At 35.8% G+C, this 22582-nt stretch overlaps 1 protein-coding gene across 5 annotated transcripts; it reads left to right on the top strand.

Annotated features, from left to right (window-relative positions):
• The first annotated feature begins 1270 nt into the window (after positions 1–1270).
• Positions 1271–21862, top strand: LOC114367170 (serine/threonine-protein phosphatase 6 regulatory subunit 3-like). Of its 5 annotated transcripts, none has more exons than XM_028324284.1 (20): positions 1271–1341; positions 1440–1603; positions 3268–3371; positions 4302–4388; positions 4475–4550; positions 4627–4701; positions 5020–5073; positions 10841–10900; positions 11161–11277; positions 14277–14371; positions 14479–14681; positions 15817–15914; positions 16351–16454; positions 16530–16695; positions 16854–16976; positions 17173–17255; positions 18689–18830; positions 19542–19571; positions 19932–20002; positions 20141–21812. In XM_028324284.1, exons 2-20 carry the CDS (start codon positions 1565–1567, stop codon positions 21057–21059), a joined length of 2646 nt encoding a protein of 881 aa, XP_028180085.1. In that variant the 5' UTR covers positions 1271–1341; positions 1440–1564; the 3' UTR covers positions 21060–21812. The 5 variants fall into 5 exon arrangements, 4 of the variants coding, with proteins under 4 accessions (XP_028180085.1, XP_028180084.1, XP_028180087.1 ...); XR_003657134.1 differs by having other exon boundaries at positions 1292–1603; positions 20141–21115; positions 21465–21862; XM_028324283.1 differs by having other exon boundaries at positions 1292–1603.
• Positions 21863–22582: the final 720 nt, after the last annotated feature.

Raw genomic sequence — 22582 nt, 5'->3', positions numbered from 1 at the left:
GACACTTAAAAATATCAGAAACTACAAAGTCAATCCTTTACCTAAGAAAGTCAATTTTCAAACTCACAATGAGATTAAAGGTGTCCCAAAAGTAATTTGAAAAATATTTATTATAATCAAAAGTGGCATGTTAAACATAATATTTATTTGTAATATTAGTGACACTTTTTCACATGTTATAAAAGGCATATTTCTATATACTCAAAGGTACAAGTCTTTTTGTTGAAAGCCTTGGTAAAAACTTTTTTATACTATATTGGACTATAAACACAAACACTTTCACATTAAACTTTTTTTTTTATATCTCCTGAATGCATATATTTTTTTTAAAACATTTTTTTTTCAAGAAATTTTATATTTTGTCTAACACACTATTTAATATAATTATTTTATGCAAAAAATAATTATTTATAATGTATAATACTAATATAATCACTAAATTATTCTTATATGGGAATGGAGAACAAATTTATAATTTTACATCATACACTGTACACAAATAATTAAGATTTTAAAATATGAAATCATTTTAAAAAGTTACATTGTTTTTTTTTTAAAATCACATAATTTATATATTTTGATCTTATGATTTATAATAAAACATAATAATAAATATTTATTCATCTCCCTCTTACATAAAACTGTCTCATTTTGTTTGAGAGAATATCCCATTTAAAATATTTCTCACTTATATTACTGATAAAATAAGTTATTGAGTTAATTTAATGGGCAATAATAAACACCGTCGGTCGTGATGTAGCAATTTGCATGACTAACTCATGACTACAAAATTTACACAATAAAGTAAACAAAGCCTAAGAAAAGAAAAAAAATTAAAAAAAAGGAACATATCATCCAAAAAATTGAAGGCACGTTTTGAATGCTTCTCGGTGGCAAGTGGACTGCAACAACACTCCTCCAACTTTGGAGGAGCAATCATACATATAAACTAAGTATTTTTAATTTTATTTTTTTAAAATTCAAATTTTCCATCCAAATAACACAATTATATACTAAGATTCAAAATTAAAATAATTTATCTCACACTTGATCAACACAGTGAATAATATATGTTTGATCTCGTAATGGGCAAATAATTTTCAGATGTATCATAATTAATAACTGATTCTTATTTTTCACAAAAAATCTAAATTTTCTTCTAATATAAAAAATAATAAATTAATAAATATGCATAAGGAAAAATAAATCCTGGCACCAGCTATTTAAATTTGAATTTAATTGAAATTCACAAAAAAATATATGTACGATGGTACATGATGATGGTTGAAATGCTATTATTCATTCATCACTTGTAAACAATCTTTTCTCCCGCGATTGAAGGTTGTTTTGGTTGCTCTCTCTCTTTCTCTCTCTCTCTCTCTCTCTCTCTCTATTTCCTCCGATTCGATCTCCCTCCGTCTCATCGTTTCCGATTCTAGGGTTTCCGCACCGATAACGATTCCTCCAATTCAATTTGGGGCAGAGCGCTAGGGTTTCTGCGCTGCTAGATCCGTTTTCGGATTTCCGGTTTCGTGATTCTGCGCCCTTTCTTCAGAAATTCACCATGTTTTGGCGCATGGCTGGTTTGTCCACGGCGTCTCCGGTGAGTTCCGCACCCTCATTCTTCGTTTCTTCGCATAAGCTTCGCGGACACTGATTCTTGTGTGTTGGTGGTGGTTTTGGATGTTTTATTGATGCGGTGTTTGCTTGGATTTGATTTTTTGGTTTGTTTCGTGGGAAACTGTTACGATACGGAGGGTTGTTGCGTCTTTAATTTACTCCATGGTGATCTTAGTGTCGTTTTTAAATCGAATTTGTTTAATCTAGAATCGGATACTGTGAGTAATTGAATTGGTGCGTTTAACTCTGTGCCTGATTATGCAGCGGTGCGGTTTGATGTTTTGGCCAGTTTGTAGTTACTGTCACATCAGGTGGAGGACACTAGGGTAGTCTCTGTATTTGAGAATTTTGAAAATCTTGGTACAGTAATGAACTGATGAGAGTATGGGATTGTTGGTGCGTGCGATTTACTTTGAATTATTGTGAAAGTGATATATCAATATCAATAGTAGGGGCTGAGGAGTGTGTGAATGATCACTGGAGTCGTGTGGAGGGATTAGGATTGTTGTCGATTGTGGATAGATTGATGAAATTAATGTTTACTGTTTTTCGCATGATCCGTGTTGGTCTCAATTTTCAGTTATGTTAAAATAGGGTAAAGATGAGGAGCTGCCATTTATTTTCGTTGTCAACGTCTTTGATTTAGCAATGATCTGTATATCTTTTTCCGGTCTAAACATTTAATGTTGCTCAACCTATACAGTTTATATCTTAATATCTTTAATGATCACTGGAGTAGTGTGGAGGGATTAGGATTCTTGTTGTTTGTGGATAGATGAATGAAACTAATGTTTACTTATTTTCACATGTTCCATGTTGGTCACAATTTTCAGTTACATTAAAATAAAGACGAGGAGTTGACATTTATTGTCGTTGTCGACATCTTTGATTTTAGCAATGATCTATATATCTTTTTCCCAGTCTAAATATTAACTGTGTTGCTCAATCTACACAGTTATATCTTTATATCTTTAATGATCACTGGAGTAGTGTGGAGGGATTAGGATTGTTGTCGTTTGTGGATAGATGAATGAAACTAATGCTTACTGTTTTTTACACGATCCGTGTTGGTCACAATTTTCAGTTATGTTAAAATCAGGTAAAGATGAGGAGCTGCCATTGATTGTCGTCATTGACATCTTTGATTTTAGTAATGATCTGTATATTTTTTTTTCCCGATCTAAACATTTAATAACTGTGTTGCTCAGTCTAAACAGTTATATGGTGTATTTGGTCGGAGAGAAATGCCTAGTTTTTCAATGGTGTTCATTTCTCCTTTTTGTAAAATAGGATTTTGTTCTTGGCCTTGGTTTGGTTTTATTTGCATTGTTGCTAGAGAGATTTTTTTTCCATCATTGATATGGCAAGAATTTGGAGGTTTTTTTTTCAGTCACTTCCTTATTGTCTACTAGAATTTGTCTACTAGAATTTCTTAGAAGGCATTTTGCCACAACTCACAAGTACCTCATACATCTGTAACATTTTCTTTGATATTCCTGATGCCATCTTTTCATGATTACATTTATTGGCTGTTTCTTTGGGGGACTAGAATAGATTTATTTAATTTAATTTTTAAAATGATATGAAGATACCTATTGGTATAGGCGTATAGTGATTTTACTGTTTATTTGGTGTATTATATTGCAGGTGGAGACCATTTTGGATAAGGAGAATTTTACTTTGGATGAACTACTTGATGAGGATGAAATTATTCAGGAATGCAAAGCTCTTAACAGTCGCCTTATAAATTTGTAATGCTCTTCTTTTCTGCTATTACAAATGTATTTCTTATTTGAAACTATTATGACTTAATAGTATTGTTTAGAGGTGAGGACATGATTATGAAGTGAAATGCTTGAAATCACTGAAGTGAGCCCTACTTTGTCTTCTAACAATTTGGACTTTTGCCTTTACTTTCTAATTAATTAGATTAGGAAACAAAGTATTGGTTTGAGTTTCCATTTTATTGACTTGTGAGTTCTCCTAATTTGAGTTTTGATAATCTGATTCAAAACTTGGAAAATTTGTCAGCTTGATTGTGATAATGAATAGGGAATTAGGGATAATACTCATTTTGTGTGTCTTAATTGTAATTATTGTGAAATGTAAAATAACGAACCATTGAGATAATACTCATTTACATTTACTTGCCTTTATCTAAAAGTCAATCTGGTTCAGGAATTAGGAGAGTGAAGAAAGGATGAAGAGATTCTTCTTATAGTGTAACTCCTATTAATGTTAAAAAGGGTGACCTAGTGCATGAGGCTCATAGTAAACTTATGTTAATTGCTATTTATTATTTTTGAAAGGAAAATAATTTCGTTACAAATAAAAGATTGTAAGTACAATTTATTAAAAAATGGTCTTTTTGTTACCTTCATTTAAACATAATAATAATATAAATGGTATAGTGATGAAATTATAGGGCCTTAGGTATAGATTTTAGTGTAGTTTTGGAAAGTTGTCTATATCTGATGAACTCTGGACTATCTTTTTCTGGTGCAAGCTTTTTAAATTATAGATTCCTTTGGCTTGGATACTGATAACATAATTTTGTTTGGGATAAATTGTTCCCTTTTCTGTTCTTTTCAACTGTGGTCTTTCATTATTGTGTGATTGGCCGACCACAACTCTCTTTTAATTCATTTGCACTTAATGAAATTTTATGTTGCCTGTTGCAGTTTGTCTGGAAGAGCACAGGTGGAACAATTGACACGATACATCATTGAAGAAGCTCCTGAGGATGCTGAAAAGAAGCGATCTTTTAAGTAGGTTGCTCAAATTGGAGATTGATTAAGTTCCTGTTAGCTGGATATTTGCATTTTGCAGTGATATCTTATTGCTATTGTAACAGGTTTCCTTTTATTGCATGCGAGATTTTTACCTGTGAAGTTGATATCATACTCAAAACTCTTATAGAGGATGAGGAAGTAAGACATCAAAAACTTTTAAACCCTTAATTGTTGGTAATATTTTAGGAGTGCTGACTTCATTCCTTCTTGGCAGTTGATGAATTTGTTGTTCTCCTTTTTGGATCTAAATCACTCCCATAGTAACCTACTAGCTGGATATTTTAGCAAGGTACTGATTTTTTGAAGTTTGAAGCTTACTGCATGTTTAGTTAGGCTATAAAATTGCTTTTGTTGTGGGCAGAGTTGAGCTTGCCCAGAAATTAGCCTGCCAACTCGATTTAACTTTTGCTCTCTGACTCCAAAATTATTTGACTTGAAAACAAATCATGGTTGGGTTGACCAATGCTTTCCCTTTGAGATCAGAACTTAGCATTCTGTTTAATTTTCTTTCCTTCTGTTTTTAATTATTTCTTTTACCTTTTAATTTTTAAAGTTCCTTTTACAAATAATCTTGGCCATTGTACTTATTAAGTTCTTATGCTGCTAGGTAGTTGTATGCCTGTTGTTACGTAAGACAATTCCTTTCATGCAATATGTTCAAGTAAGTCGACTACTTTTTCATTATTTTATTTGGAAACATCTTTCTTACCATGCTGTATCGTTATCACATTGAACTGTTGTGTGCAAATGCTTATTGCAGAACTGATGCTAGAATGTAGGGTTTTAATGAATTTTCCAGTAGCTTCCTTTCTCAATTATTAAGATTGTTAGTGCATTAAATGATTGGCCAACTAAAAACAATAGTACTGTTAAAATTGCAATTAAATCTCTACTTTTATGGATAATCAGTATGCCTAATAAGCAAAGAAGGGTAACGAATTGAAGTCTCTAAAGTAATATTACCCTTAGCAATACATTAATAAGGCACTGTGAAAAGCCAGAAATGTGTTCTTTATTATTCATTTGTATTGGAAAAAATGTTGATGCTTCTTCTTAGAGTGGAATTTATTTGATTTTGAGTGCAAGTGCTGTCAGTGAGTTGTTAGTGCATATAGCATGTCTTGGAAGAATGGCTAGCAGTGAACTGGATTCTGTGGTTCAGAGGTGTATCTCCAATGTTGGTTGGTGCTATTTGGACTATTATTTTGCAGTTGATTTGGATAGGTCGTCTCTGGCTCGTTATCTATTTACTCTTATATTTGTGCTGTTAGTTTGTGATAGAACACCAATTGACTAAAATAATAAAGTCCCTATTACACAAATATGGCTATACACTTGCTGTCCCAGAGACAGAAGTCTCCTACAGAGAGTGTTCTCTGTCCACAAACTTGAAATAACTTCACACCCCTGATTACGCAAGCTACTATTAGATTTATACTCCTAATACATAACTACTGGCAATTATTTTCTACGCACAACTGCTATCCTGCTGTTTCTAATACAAAATTAACTACTAGCATTTATTTTCTACACGTAACTGTCATCTTGGAGTTTCTAATGCAAAACTGATTTCTAAAGCAGTTTTTTTCTTCCCATAACTGCCATAACTGTCCCTGATTATCAGTTCCTATCAGGTTGAAGGCAACCTAGCTAGTTAAACTTGTATTGTCTCCAAGCAGCAATACAAGTAGGCTACACTTTCTGACAGCAGTGGTATAATGAGTGAATTTTGGTGGTTTCTGAAAAAGAAAGCAGTGTTTTGTTACAACCTAGTGCTTTACATTTGACAAGTAGATTATCACAAGAGGACCAAGCATCTTTGATATCACTGTTTGGGATATTGTATCACGGGACTATTGCAGAAAATTACTAATGAAAACCCTAAAGATATGATGATCAAAGCTGGTCCAGTCAGCAAGTTTAGTCATTGCTTGGGGTTTGGTTGGAATTGCAAAAGTATTTAGTTGTGCCCTTCAAGGGAAAATATGGAAATTCTAGTTGCTTCATTGTTGATGATGAGGATGCAATCAAATGGATTCAATGATTAATAGATTCAAAGAAAAGGAAGAAAGAGAGAGAGAAGGAAAGGTGATTGGGCCTAACTCAACCCCAAAAGCTAGCTCATAGGGTGAGGGTTGCCCCCATTTATATACTCTATCTTGGCACTATCTTTAGCCGATGTAGGACTTGGGTTTTTTCCAATACACCCCCTCACGCTCAGTTTTTTTTTTGCACAGCAAAAATCAAAATATTATATATATAGTTCAGTACTAGGTGTACTGAAAAAACAGATACAAAGCAAGACAAATACAATCTGCAACCCAGTAGGGGAGACCAAAAACAGCCCACAAAGATACAACCCAACCCCTCTAAGAAAGAACATCCTTTAGATTGGATGACCAAAAATTAAAGTGCATTTGGAAGTCCTTCTCCACACATTTTAACCAAGACCAGGTGTGGAACAGGGCATCATCCATGACCTTTTCAGGAGAGAACTGCTGGTTCTTGAAGATATTGGCATTTCTATGGTACCAAATGGAGAAGGACAGGGCTAGCCACAGAAATTCCCATGCTTTGTTGGTACTATCTTTGGTATTCCATTGGGTGAATTGTAGAAAATGTATCTTTGGATCTATGGAATAGGGACCCACTCTATTAACCCATCTCATTGTCTCCCACCAAAGGCTCCTAGTCTTTTCACAGTTGAACATAAGATGATAAATCGTTTCTTCTTCATGATCACATAAAGGACAACTATAAGAAGGCAGTGCGACCTGTCTCTTGCTAAGATTGTCCCTAGTAGGAAGTCTATTCTTGAAAAGTCTCCAAGAGAAAGCCCTCACTTTTGGGGGAATTTTCAAATTCCATATAAGTTTAAAAACAGAGTCTTCCCTGTCACTATGATGAGCCTCCTGCAGCACTTTGTAGGCAGATTTTGTTGTAAAAACTCCATTAGTGTCGGGCTTCCACCAAAGGAGATCTCTGCTGGTTTGGTGAATATGAACAGAATCGATCTCAGCTAGGAAATCAGCTGCCAGCTGGATTTCATGATCAAAAAAATCCCTTCTCCATGATAGCTTCCATTCCCACCTACCCTCCACAAAATCTCCCATAGAATTAATTGATGAGTTCTGCTGTTTACTTATTAAATAGAGCTGGGGGTATTTTCCTTGGAGATTACAATTGTCCTCCATCCAATTATCCTTCCAGAAACTGATGCTAGACCCACTACCCACTTTCCAACTTAAATTATCAATTAAGCATTCATTATGTTGCTGCTGAAAGATACTCTTCAAATCCTGCCACCATTGGGAAGTGAAATTCCTCCTACCACCAGAGATCAGCTCTTTCCACCCACCATACTTAGAGATTAAGATTCTAGACCAAGGTTGGTCTCGATTGTTAGCCAGCTGCCACCCCCATTTGCCAAGTAGAGCCGCATTAAATAAGGATAAGTCTTTAATCCCTAGGCCCCCTTTGTTCTTAGGAAGACAGACTTTGTCCCACTTCACCCAAGGAATCTTGCTGGCCTCTTGGTGACCTCCCCATAAGAAATATCTCTGGATGGAGACAATTTTTTGCACTACTTTTTTGGGGATCCTAAAGAAGGATAGAAGGTATATAGGTAAGGCTGAGAGGACAGAATTAATGAGAGTGATTCTGCCTCCCATAGATAGAGTTCTTTGCTTCCATCTTGCAAGTTTGGACTCAAACTTCTTTACAATAGGCTGCCACACGATCCAGCTCTTAGAGGACACCCCAATTGGAATTCCAAGATAAGTAAAAGGAAATTCCAAAATACTGCAATTGAGGAATTGGGCAGCTTCCCTGCACCAACTTGCTGATTTCCCCAAACAGCCAAAGTGGCTTTTAGAATAATTTATCTTGAGACCAGATGCTTCCTCAAAGCACCTCAGAACACATTTTATGGTTCTCACATTTTGCTTAGTAGCCTGTCCAAAAAACAAAGTATCATCAGCATATTGGAGGATGTTCACTTCTTCTTTTAAAGATCCCACTAGATAACTTCTGAACAGGTTCTTGGACACAGCTGACCTCATCAAGCCTGTGAGACCTTCCACTACAATGTTGAATAGGAAAGGTGCCAGGGGATCACCTTGCCTTAGACCTCTCTTGGGAGTAAACTCCTTAGATGGACTCCCATTAATTAAAATGGATATAGTTGCAGTATTTAGACAACCATTTATCCATTTCCTCCATCTTTCACAGAATCCCATCCTTTTAAGCATGTAATCAAGAAAACCCCAAGAAACGGAGTCATAAGCCTTTTCAAAATCAGCTTTGAAGACCATGCAAGGTTTGCTTCTAGATTTGGCCTCAGCTATAGCCTCATTGGCAATTAAAACACCATGAAGAATATGCCTCCCCTTCATAAAAGCTGTCTGCCTTTCGTCTATAAGGTGAGGTAATACAGCAGCCAATCTCTTGGCCAAAACTTTTGCCACGATTTTATAGACACACCCTATAAGGGAGATGGGTCTATAATCATTGAAAGATTGAGGGTCATTGATCTTTGGGATGAGGGCTATAAAGGAAGCATTAGATCCTTTTGGAAAGGATCCATTGATATAGAATTCATCCATGAATCTCAAGATGTCTGGTTTCAAAATCTCCCAGAAGTGTTTAATAAAATTAAAATTGAAGCCATCCGGGCCAGGGCTTTTGTCCCCCCCACAGTCCCAAACTGCAGATTTTATCTCTAGTTCATTAAATCTGGACACAAGGCTTTCTTTGTCTCTTAGATCCAGCGAGGAGAAATAAACACCATCCAGAGTTGGCCTGTTAGAACAATCCTCCAAAAATCTGTCTTTGAAGTAATGGACAGCTGCATTTTTAACCCTGCAAGGTTCATGAATCCACACACCATCCATGAAAATACCTGGAATAGCATTTTTTCTTCTTTTGTGGTTGATCAATCTGTGAAAATAAGTGGAGTTGCTGTCCCCTTCTTTTAACCACTTAACTCTAGCCTTTTGTCTCAACATAGACTCATAAGCATAAGCTGCCTCCCACAACTGAACTTGAAGAGATTTCTTAATAGAGACTTCCACTTGGGATAAAGGTCTGTCATTTAGAGCATTCTCTAGAGCATTCAACTCCTTTTTAGTCATAATAACTTTTCTAGCATTAGCTTCACCATTTATTAAGCTCCACTGTTTTATGCACTGTTTGAGAGTTTTTATTTTATGATTCAGAACGTATCCTCCCCATCCTGGAGGATGATAGTTGCTCCACTGCTGCTGAACTAGTTGCTGGAAACCCTTGTCCTTCAACCACCAATCCATAACCTTAAAAGGCTTTGGCCCCCAATCTATGTTCTTGACTTTAACAAGATGGGGCAGTGGTCTGAGAAGTCTCTGTCAAGCACATACTGAGTAGAATCAGGCCATTGCATCAACCAATCATCTGATATAAGAAACCTGTCCAATCTACTCATAGCACTTCCATTAGGTCTATACCAAGTGAATCTTCTCCCAACAGACCTAACATCCTCTAAGTTCATGTCTGAAATCCAAGCATTGAATTCAGAAATGCTAGGATCCACACTAACAGACTGGGCTGAGCTCACCCTCTCATCTTGGTGTCTTATAGAATTGAAGTCACCTAATACACACCACATGGTTACTTGTGAATCTGTCTTCAGCTGCAGGACCTCTTCCCATTGCTGCCTCTTTCTTTGAAGATCACAAGGCGCATAAACATTTAGAATAGAAACCATTTTGCTGTCCTTAATCCACTTCCCTTCCAACAGAATAAACCCATTCCCCACTAACTTTCTGTCTACTGTAAAAGAGTCATTGTCCAAATACATAAAAGACCACCAGCAGAATTAGTTGCAGGAGCAAACTCAAAGGAAACATTACAGTCAGCCCATAAATACTGACAAAGCTTTCTATCAATAGACTCCATTTTTGTTTCTTGGATGCAAAGAACATCAAGATTATTAGTCAGAGTCATCTTTCTAATGGCTGATCTTTTAACAGCCCCACCCAAGCCTCTAGAATTAAAGGTTAAGATATTCATGAGGCAAGGTACTTTTGGGCTTGGTGCGTGGATAACATGGTGGGTGACCCTTTTAATGGAGATCTAGGATAGGCTTTGATACCATCTTAGAATGTGAGTTTGGGCTTAACTCAACCCCAAAAGCTAGCAATAGGGTGAGGGTTGCTCCTATCTATATACTCTATCTTGGCATTATCTCTAGCCGATGTGAGACTTAGGTTTTTCCCAATAATATTAAAGGAAGTTACTTGATGGAACATTTTGATGAATATTTCCTAGTATTATTAATATATTCTAGTAATGGAGTAATGGACTGAAGGGCCTGCTTATTTTCATTGTTGTGTCAAGCATCCATTGGGTCACATCTATCAGTTTGCTGATGTGTTGTCCTTATGGCTATCCAGGCTCACCAGGAAATTGTGAAGAAACTAGTTGAGTTGATTGGAATTACATCTATCATGGAGGTTGGTTTTTTGACAACCTTTATTTATTTTTAAATGCTGTACTCACCAGTTATGCTTTCTTCTTTGATTTGCTGTTAGTTCAAATCTTTTTTGTATTACTTGTATTTATTGCTGATACATGTGCATGGGGTATAGTATTTTAAATTTTGAAAAATCAATTACTTTCATTGGTTAGAATTTATATTTCTCTCTATATTCTGTTCTTGTGTGTGCTTTTTTATTTGTTGTTTTAGTGGTAATATTTTTCTTCTGAATACTAGGTTTTGATACGCTTGATTGGTGCTGATGAAAATATGTATGTAAGTCATGTGGATGCAATGCAGTGGATTGAAGATACTAATGTGCTTGAGATGATTGTGGATAAATTCAGTTCTTCAGTAAGTATCATCATTTTTCTAAATCTCTACTAGAGGATTTGGATGTTACTGTTTCCAAATCTAAAAGTGTGTTACTGGATTTGGATGGATAAAATTAAAATGTAATTTTTTAAGTTGAATGTGAGGCCAACAAATGAATTAAATATGTGAATGTTTGTGCATATGATCAGATTGAAATATATCCTTAAGGAAGTTTTATTTGCCACCCTCATTTTCTATTAGCTTATACTGTAATAATAAATCACAGTGCCCCATTTGACTTGTATTAACTTTTTAATTATGGAGTGATGCAGTACTACCCTAATCATGCTTTTCTTCTCTTGAGGTATATTTTCTTCCACAGTTTTCAATAGCACCAAATAGTGGTGCTGTCACAGAATTGTCGTGAAGCAGCTGGAACATGCTTCAATGATTGCACAATAGCAGACAAAATCACGGAAAATTGTAGCTGGAGCAAGTGCTATCGGTGTGGGTCGGAAAAACATATTTTTGATCATGAAAGTGTCATTTAGGGCTGTTTTAGGGGGTCAATTAAGGATTTTCCCCTCTCCTTTGAATCAGAACTGAAACCCTTCTTCTCATTCACTTGCCTGCACTCTGTTATGAAGTATCACCCACTGGTCTCTGCGATAAGCACCCACCCTTCTCCGGCATTTCTCTGCATTTTCTGGCTAGCTGCGAAAGTTGTCCGTCCCCAACCTCTGTTCTCCTCAGTTTCTTATCATCCTGAGAGGCTGAGACCTCTGAGGCCATTTTCTGGCAAAATTGCCACTGTTTCTGGCCAACTGTGACCTTTGCTGCCTTGCCTTGTTCTGTCCTTGTGCTGTTTTGTTTTTTTCTACTCTTAAATCTTTTTTATTCTAATTGGTTAGAATAGTGGCCATCTTGCTCCCCATTATCCTGCTATAGCATTTAGTGAATTGGATGCTCCACACCATATGGTAGTCAAAATCACAATCTGATTCTTAAGATTGTACGAGTTTACGATCTTCTTCGCCATCTTTGAGTCTCAGTGTGGTGAGAATCGCAATTTCGCCGGATCGTCCAGGATCGCTGTTGAAGATCGCTGCTCGATGTGGTGCGGCACTTTTGTGCGAGTTGGTGTTTGGCTTTTTGCGGATCGGGTTTGTGTCCCGATATAATAATCCGTGGCCCAAAAAACACTAGTCCACACCTTTCTCCTTCTTTCTGTTGTAAAAATTAACCACCCCCTTTTCCCCTTAACTGTGCCCCCTTTTCCCCTTAACTGAAAATTTACTGTGGCCCAAAAACCCTAAAACGAAAATTACATTGGCCTATGACCCGCCCTTCTAAATCACCGATTCTCTCTTTTACTCCATGAAAATTACTCTCTCAATTACAAATTAATGCAATTAACAAGAAACAATATAAACTGTTGATCTTATTCCTAATACTCATCTGTTCTCTTTCACTCAATATCCCGATTCTCTCTTTTCTTTGTCAGTTTCAACACTCCCTCTCATTTCTTTTTTTCATATGATGTTGAATTGAAGTTTAATTATGTCTTTCAAGTGTCATATTCTAATTATAAATTTTGTAGGATCTTACGATCCCCCGATTTATGATCCACGCTCCCCTTTCCGATCTCGAATAAAATCTCAATTTTGATTGCCATGCTCCACACCACTATTGGGATTGACAACTATGTTTGAGGAATAACAGAATTTTATAAAAATGATGAATCTAGTCTGAATGAAATGTTACTTAAATTACTATTACAAATATATAAAATATATGGAGATCAACAAAAGCACCTAACTTAACTATGAAAGCACACAAAGTATTTAGTTTGAGAGCAAGCAATCGTGTAGATTAAAATCGCAAAGCAAACCTAAGGAGAAGGAATGTGCAGCTAGATGACTACCACTGCCTGTTTTGTTCGAGTCATGAGGAGGAAGCATCCCACATATTTTTCGGCTGCCAAAGAATAATGCCTTTATGGTGGGAGAGCCTTGCATGGACAGAGGTTGTAACTGTGTTCCCTGCATCACCTAAGGAACACTTTCTACAACATTCATACTGTAATTCATCTGGAATTGTCCAAAACAGATGATGGATTTGGTGGGCTGCCCTCACATGGTGCGTTTGGAATTGTAGAAACAGAATTGTATTCTCAAATGAGGATTTTAATGGACAGAAATTGATGGAGGATACAATTTTCTTCTGCTGGACGTGGCTTAGATATTTAGATAAGGATTTTGAGCTGCTGTTCCTCTTTTGGTCCAGTAATATTAAATCTGGATTCTTGTATAGGGGAGGGATTAGACCATAGATACTTTTTGTAATGGGTATTCCAGTGTGCTCAGAGATGGGGGTTATGGAATTCTAATATCTCAAGCATATTTCAATACGATAATCTTACATAGAAAACATGTACACTGGGATGTACAAATATTAGTACTACTTGTACTGATTTTATATATATATATATACATATTTTTGCCCATAAAAAAAAATAAAAATTGCAAAGCATCTTTGTGATACATATAAACCGCCTCATATACAGAATAGGATTTTTTTTCATAATGTTGTTCGAGTTTGGGGCTGTTTTGTTGATTAATGTAGGTGGCTTTAACAGTAATAATGATGGAAATATTTTTGGCATTGTATGCTTTATGTGGACTAGAATGCTCATGTGTTAAGTATAGTATGTTGTCCGTACACTACAGCTGTTATGAGTTAGGATTACTTTTATGGCTTCCAGGCTATATGCCTGAATAGCTGTATTGCACTGTTGAGCAATTTCACTTGTACTGTATTTTTTTATTTATTGCATACGTGAGGATATCTTTGTGTTACTTATACTGCAGTTTTCTCTAACAAATCCTCCTTAGACCCCCCTAACTTACAAAGATGAATACAGTAAGTACGTACGGTGAATGGTATAAGGATAATGTAGATAACCATAATCTCTTTATTAAGAAGGCCAGCAAGTACACTCACATTGACTGTACATTCTTTTGGTGTTGCTTTTACAGGACTCTCCAGAAGTGCATGCTAATGCAGCAGAAACTCTCTGTGCTATTACTCGATTTGCTCCAACAGGGCTTTCTGCCAAAATCTCCAGCCCGAGGTAGATTTGTTCCGGGACTTCTTTTTGTTATGAGTGCAATCCTACATCAGTTACTTGAAGTTTATGCATCCTTTTCTTCTTTAACATCTTTTATCATCTATTTGCAGCTTTATAGGAAGATTATTCCATCATGCTCTTGAAGTCTCTCGGCCAAAATCTGTTCTCGTTAACTCTTTATCTGTATGCATATCTTTGCTAGACCCCAAGAGACATACTTTTGGCGCTTATTATACATATAACCGCCAAATGACTAATGGATCTACTGTGACTGCAAATCCTGAGACTGTTGAAGGCATGCTTGAAAGCCTAGGTAAGACTTCCTCCGTTCACTTTGACCTTCAAATAACCTTTTTCTTCTAGGTCTCAATGTCTTCTTGTTAGTGTTATAATTTTGAGCTCTATATAATGTTCTCAAATAGCCACTGTGGCAAATGGTAGTGTGCCAGATCTTAGCCAAACTGCCACTGAAATGTCATGGTGCAGAGCCTTTCTCATGGATGGCATCTGGGCTCATAGTAGCATGTGGTTATGGTGCTGCCTGATGAATGCAGCTGAAATAGCAGAGGCTAATGTGGTTTTTGGGTTATAATTGAGATTTTAATAATTCTATCACTTAATAAAATTTCAAAGAAACAATTGAATGGGACAAAGTGCCCAAGTAACTAGTCAAATGTTCCCAATGGTAAATTGCGGATCATAGGTCATAGCTTCAAGCTTCCATTTTTTGTGTATGCTACTTAGACTATGTTTGCAATATAATATGCCTTCTAGGGTGTAGTGGACTCTAATATGATGACAATGGTTGATTATGGACAAATTCTGAATGGTTAGAAAGTATGTTTTGCGGAGAAGAAAAATGCCTAGGAACGCACTCTTGCGAACACACTCTTGCAAACACACTCTTACTAATTGAAATTTATTTGAAATCACAAACTTTTGTGGGTCCCACATTGTTATTTAATGAACATCTCTAATGTTTTTGTAATTTTCAATAAATTTTAGCCAATAGAAGAGAGCATATTAGGAGTGTGTTCCTAGTACTCTTCTTGGGGGCGAAATAGTTTGTCTAAATACATGAACTAAAAGTCCATTTAACTTCCATTTCCAATATGCAACTCTTTATTGGTTTGATTTCTTTCTAATTTCCTTCTGCTATTGCTCTCTCTCCCCCCCCCCCTCCCCCCCCTAATTGCTGCAATCATTCCCCTCTCCCAAGCAAAAAATAAATTTCATTCTTTTCAATTTGGGTGGAAACCAGGTCACTAGTACTCACATCTAACATGTAAAATTGTATTGATACTGAATTGTGATTTTCATTTCATCTTGTTACATTACATCGTGACACCAAGTGTGTCTGAATGTAGATTCTTTTTTCTGTATTTTGTAGTTTTACTGTGACTGGTTCTACAGAGGAAAAAAATGCTGATCTAGCTCTTACTCTGCAGGTGATTTACTCAAGCTCTTAGATGTTTCTTCTGCTGAAAATCTCTTGCTAACTACTTTTGGCAAGTTACAACCACCTCTTGGTAAACATCGTTTAAAGGTAAATTAATTATTGCAAATTGCTGCATTTGTCTGTTTGATTTGAGTCTGTTGGAAATTGGTAGGTGAGTTTTGAACATTTGGGTGGTTCTTGTTTCAAGGTGTGTTGAGCAAGCTTCCTGGGAATGTGGACTTGGGAATATCACATTACCACTTTTGATATAAGTTTTGTAAAAACATTCCCAGGAATGTAAAATACTCTCAACTATCTTGCTTCTTATTCCCATGAATAAAACACTGCAAGCTTCTACAACAAGCTAGAAATATAAAACATTATCAAACAACAACTTTAACAATAACCCAAACACCCCCTTGCTGTCATGATACGTTTTACAAGTAATTGCCTTTTTAATGTTTGGTGTTCATGATCTTTGAAGATGTTGAGAAGTAATATTGCAGCTTTGCCATAATATTTAACTGAACACATATTCTTTCAGATTGTAGAGTTTATATCAGTTTTAGTAACTGTTGGTGGTGAAGCTGCTGAGAGGAAATTGATTGATCTTGGAGCAGTACAAAGAATTATTCACTTGTTCTTTGAGTAAGTTTAGCTATTTTGTTATCTTGTGTCATGTGATTTGATCTCATGCATTGCTACAATGTTTGAATGTGGTAGGTACCCATACAATAACTTTTTGCATCACCACGTGGAAAACATTATAATGTCTTGCTTGGAGAGTAAAAATTCTTCTCTTCTGGAACATCTTCTCCGTGATTGTGATTTTGTTGGGAAAATTATACAAGCAGAAAAGCAATTCACGTTGGAAGCTGATACAAATAAGGTGCATGATCTCCCCCCCTCCCCTAAAAATTGTATTGCAAAAAGTGTTTTGTTTTGTTATCTATGTTTTGATTCAACTATTTAATGAAAAATAAATAAAAATTTTGGGATGAATTAATATTTTAACTTTTCAATTTGTCTTTGCAAATGCTCATGCAGCCAACAATACCTGCTGAGGGTAAATCAGCACCCAGGATAGGATGCATAGGACACTTAACCCGTATATCTAACAAACTTGTCCAGTTAGGGAATAACAACAGTGTGATTCAGGAACATTTGCAGGTCTGTTACTTTGTCTCCAGCAAGTTTTGGTAGGATTTTTGAGTGTTTAAAGTTATATTGCTGGTATCTGTTGATCAATTCTCTTTCTTTTCTAGTAAGTAATTGTTGGATGTTTTAACATGTTCCTGCACAAAATGAATGTTAAATGTTAACTACATATTCTTGAAGCTCATTTTCAAACTTCTTAAATTGACAGGGAAATAGTGAATGGAAAGATTGGTACCTGAGTGTTTTATCTAATCGCAATGCTGTGGAAAATGTCTATCAATGGTCGTGTGGGTATGTTGCATTTCTTAATTTGCATTGTCTTGTTCTATCCCCTAGTTGATCTTCATATCCAATATCAGAATGAGCTGAAAAATTAAGATTTGCTGTTTCTTTGAATGGCATCATGCTTTTATATGTCCTGGTTAGAATCATTAGAGGTTTCACTCGATATTGAAATCTTATTCTCTTTTCTTGAGCCATAAACTTAAAGTCATAGCAACTATTAGAACCATCAGAGTATAATATACCTTCCTTGATCAAGAAAAATGTTTCCATTTGAGGCATAGACCATTGTTCACCTAATCAAGAGAGCATCGAGCTCCAGAATATGTAAAAGTGGTGTAACAGAGAGGTGCATAAATTTTCAAGAAAATTTTGTGTTTTATTAAGATTGTCTTTTTAACATCTTTATAGATTACTTTCAAGTTTTTGTAATGGAATTTCTTGTCATGCAGAGGATTACTGAAATATTGAGCTGATATTCATTTTGACATGTATGTTTTTTATTTAGTTTTGTTTGTAGAATGATCCTTCATCTTGTACTTCTGGAATAACTAAAACAATATTGAAACTGCGGAATGATGTATTCCATCTTACTGAAACAAAATTGACTAAATTGATGCTATAGGTTTTGCTTTGGGATCATGATGCATAAATAAGAGAGGTTTAACGATAATTGTATATTGATTTTATTGGGATATTTTAGGTAATTTTAATTACAACAGTCTTATCCCACTATGTAGCCAGATTTTGGTTCCCCTTAGACTACATTAAGTCTGATGTGGAACCAATCATTTGGCATATACCTTGTATTTTGTTTTCCGGTACCTCTGGTACTCAATTAATATAAATTAATCTTTGCTGACCAAAAAAAAAAAAAAAACTGTAAAAAGCTTCCATTGAGTAGATATTGCCTAGTCCCTTTTCAAAATCCCTTTTGTTGTGCTACTTTACTGACTTAAAATGAAACCAGTGCCAAAGTGAACCCATCAACCACGCAAGACAGCTGAATTGCATGAGATGTGTTGTACTCTTGCTGATTTGTTGTGTGCATTTCAATGCACCCTTGGAGAGGGCGAGCCCTGGTGCAGCGGTAAAGTTGTGCCTTGGTGACTTGTTGGTCATGGGTTCGAATCCGGAAATAGCCTCTTTGCATATGCAAGGGTAAGGCTGCGTACAACATCCCTCCCCCATACCTTCGCATAGCGAAGAGCCTCTGGGCAATGGGGTACGAAGTTTTTTTTTTTTTTTATTTCAATGCACCCTTGGAGCTGAGCTTAAGGGCGATCTTTTTCTGTTATTGAATTTTTTTCTTATTATTGTTGGTAATTGGGATTGAGAGCTTCATTTTTTTTTTTATGTAGCTTCAATGTAGCTCATATGTGGTTTCGTTGTGTATTTCCTAAGAGACTCTTTTGTTGATTTAAATTAATTGATTGTTACAGGAGACCAACAGCGTTGCATGACAGAAATAGGGATAGTGACGAGGATGATTATCAAGATCGGGACTATGATGTTGCTGCATTAGCTAATAATTTGAGTCAGGCCTTCCGTTATGGCATTTACAATAATGAAGACATTGAAGAGGTACATTCATTTCCAGGGATCACCTGTCTGTCTGCTGCTGAATGTTCATTTTGTAGTGTCATTTTTGATAGCTCTGAACAGAAGAACAGAAATATCTGGAATTTTTCTTCGATTGATGAAGGATTATTTATCAACCTCATTTGGAATCACTTCGTGATGTCATGTTAGTTTCTGTCCACAAAGGCTCCTAAAGTTGTTTTCTTCATAATGGCCAGAAGTATATGAAATACTTACAAAGATGATTTCTATGGTGTTATATCAGAAGATTTAACTGTGAAAATGGGCTCGGCTCATTCGGGCTTCAAAAGAACTTAAAAAAAGTAATATCTGAAAACTTCTATGTTAGGTAGTAAAGGCAGCCTAATCCTCAACTTTGAGAAAGTCAAATCCTTCCCATCCTATGCAAATCAGACCAGAGTGAAATGCACATAGCTTTGCCAGCATTTTTTTTGAATTTGCTTGATTTCCGATGTTATTATAATTCTTGCCTACAGTTAATAGTCAGTTCTCATATTATGTACACCAGGCTGATCCTTTTTTGTGTAATTACTTATGTGAATTTTGTCCTACAAATAGCCTATTTCTTCTTTATTGTGCATACTTGATGATTGTGTTGAGCGTTTCTTATATCATTCATGACTTTTTTTTTATTGTACGAAGATAAATTCCTGATGGCTGATGTCATTCTTATGTGTTGTATGATATTCTCAGGTACATGGCTCTCTTGAACGAGATGATGAGGTATGATATTTTCCTCGTAAATGTTAATCTCTAGTTTTGGAATTGAGGTGAAATGAATTCATAATTGAATATATGGAAGTGAATGCTCAGATAAATTTTCTTGTGTAAATTATAAATGTCTAAAGATGGAATGAGTAATTCTTGCTTGGGTGTCTTAAGTGACTTGAACTCCTGCACCACATAAATTTCGCCTATTTTTGCTGAGTAAATTGATGGCTTTCATACAAGTCTGCACTTGTTTATCTTTGTTTTTTTGGGTGATTTCTTGTGTTTGTTTATGACTTAAGATGTGTCTTGGGATTTTTTTATTGAGGTTTGATTTAAATCATGATAAAACATGACATAATATATATCTTGCAGGATGTCTATTTTGATGATGAATCTGCAGAAGTTGTTATATCTTCTTTGCGGTTGGGAGATGACCATGAAAGGTAAATGGCGTGCCTCTGTTGATCATACATGTGTCAATTTTCTACTTTGAATTTGAGCTGTAATGTCTGGTGTTCATGTAAAGGTCTTTTTTCCAATTCTTTCAATGAATACCTTTTATTTTGCTTTGGCACATGCAGTGGGTCTCTATTCACAAATTCCAACTGGTTTGCTTTCGAGGAGGATAGAGATCGGGTTGCCAATGAACGCTCAACAGGTTCCCTTGCTTCTCCATCACCTAATGCTGATGAGGTTTTTGTAAAAGCCAGTGGGGATGTTGTTGTTGCTGGTGAAGATGAGGAGTTAGCTGACACTGCAACATCTCCAGAAGCAGGACTAAAATTAGAACATGGTGGGACCGATAAACCAGTTGAGTGGGTTGAGTGGAGGGAATCTTCAGATGCCAATGACCCTTCTGATGTTCTTCCCAATGGAGAACTTGAGATAGAACCTGGGAACAGTAATCCTGGTCTAGCCGAATCATCATCTTCATCATCCAGTGTTGCATTAACAAAGGATGAGCAGATAGCTACTGATGAGCCATCAGCTTCTCTCAATAACTCAAGCATTGAAACCTCTGAGAGTAACAAGGACAAAACTGAGCCGACTCTAGGAGTTGATAATCCAAGTTCAGGGGCATCCGCTTCTGTGAATGAGCCAGTCACTGAGGTTGGAGGAGACAGTAACAAGAACACAACTGACAACAAAAAAGCTGTGGATGAGTTGGTCACTGAGGTTGGAGGAGACAGTAACAAGGACACAACTGACAACAAAAAAGCTGCGGATGAGTTGGTCGCTGAGGTTGGAGGAGACAGTAACAAGGACACAACTGACAACAAAAAAGCTGTGGATGAGTTGGTCGCTGAGGTTGGAGGAGACAGTAACAAGGACACAACTGATGACAAAAAAGCTGTGGATGAGTCGGTCAATGAGGTTGGAGGAGACAGTAACAAGGACACAACTGACAATAAAAAAGCTGTGGATGGGTCAGTCACTGAGGTTGGAGGAGACAGTAACAAGGACACAACTGACAACAAAATGGGAGTCAAACATGAATAGATTATGTAAATTCTTGTGAACTGGCTTGGGTGGCTAATCAGGCAAACATTAATCAGGTGGGAAGATACATCCTGGAGTCTGGCAGGGCAAGAGCATTTAGGACCTCTCTGCACACTTATTTTTTTAAATAGGAGTATTGAATTTTTATTCCCACCAACTTCTGAAGCTAGAAATTCAATGTTTGATGAGACTTTAGCTCATGCATTAGGTGCTACTGAATTCTTCACCTGTTCATACAATTGTTTAGCTTGCCCAATTAGGTGCTACTGAATTTTCACCCTTTTCATCTTTAACTGTTCATATAAAAAAATGTCTCTCCGTTCCGAGTGTTTCGGTATGTGAAGATGGGTTCCTTGATTGACTTGTTCAATTGCTCAAAGTAACCTTGTATGATGATTTTTATAGGAAGCAAGTGGTTGAACTCAAGCTCAGGTCACGTGGGTCTTTAGCATTGCAAAGCTTGGGATTGTTGCTCATAAGGACTTGCACTTCAGAAAGCATACTGAAAGTGATAAAAGGACGAAAATTGAAGGGGTTGGAGGAGCGTTTTGTAATTACGAGTTTTCGGATGAACAATATTCGTTACATTATTACATACTTTGAACCCTCGGGTTCTGAAACTTGTATTGACTTGTTCCAGTATATTGTATAAGTTCCCTTCCAAATCACCCTTAGTTGGTTTTAAAGAGTTGCATTGAATTCCTATGCATTGTCCTTTTATGTGTTTATAAGAGGGGATTAATGTGCTGGTAAGTGTTTCACGATTTTGGTTATATGAAGTTATTTAATACCTATTTGGTGACTTTTGACTGTAAGAATGAATCGTAATTTCGAAAGAAAAAAATTATAGATTGAGAGCAGTTTTTTCTTCAATTTTCGGCATAGGTTTATTATTTATTATTACGCAATCAACATGAGACCAGACTGTCTTTTGATCAATTGAAACCTAATACTTTTTATTATTTGTTGTTAAAGTTACCATCGTTAATTGTCTTTTATTCATAAACACACTTTGAATTTTAGTTCGTTTCAACTTTCAACTATTAAACTCCCATAATTATTATAATAAACCTGTTAATTTAAGGTTAAGTTATTTAAGGTAAGAAAGTAAGAAAAAAAAATAGATGTGTATTAATGAGATAATAGATTATACACTATAAAATAGGTTTATATCGTTATTCAATTAAAATTTATCATATATTTATAATTATGAAAAATGTGATTTAATAATTATAAGATTATTTTATACTGCATGACAATTAAACTTTATTAACATTTTTCTTATTTTTATTTGAATATATAATTACCTTTAAACTTTGAGAGAAAAAATATTATAAAATCAATATAAAATAATTTTATACCATTATTTAATTACAAAATATCATATATTCTATTAACTTTTACAAAATTGTCTAAAAAGTCATAATTTGTGATTGAAAGACAAAATCAACTACAAACCATGTTTGGAAAAATCATTGCCAAGACCCTAAACGTACGTTGGATCCAAAAGCATCCGTTCAAGG

The sequence above is a fragment of the Glycine soja genome, chromosome 9 (genome assembly GCF_004193775.1).
Source record: "Glycine soja cultivar W05 chromosome 9, ASM419377v2, whole genome shotgun sequence".
Lineage (NCBI taxonomy): Eukaryota > Viridiplantae > Streptophyta > Magnoliopsida > Fabales > Fabaceae > Glycine > Glycine soja.
The sequence above is the reverse complement of the archived record's forward strand: the minus strand, read 5'-3'. Positions and strand labels throughout refer to the sequence as shown.

Excerpts from the sequence above, each read along its gene's own strand:
- LOC114367170 (XM_028324284.1), top strand. The coding sequence starts at position 1,565 with ATGTTTTGGCGCATGGCTGGTTTGTCCACGGCGTCTCCG. Across the intron at positions 16,455-16,529 it reads ATTATTCACTTGTTCTTTGA|GTACCCATACAATAACTTTT; the intron begins GTAAGTTTAGCT and ends TGAATGTGGTAG. Across the intron at positions 20,003-20,140 it reads TTGGGAGATGACCATGAAAG|TGGGTCTCTATTCACAAATT; the intron begins GTAAATGGCGTG and ends TGGCACATGCAG.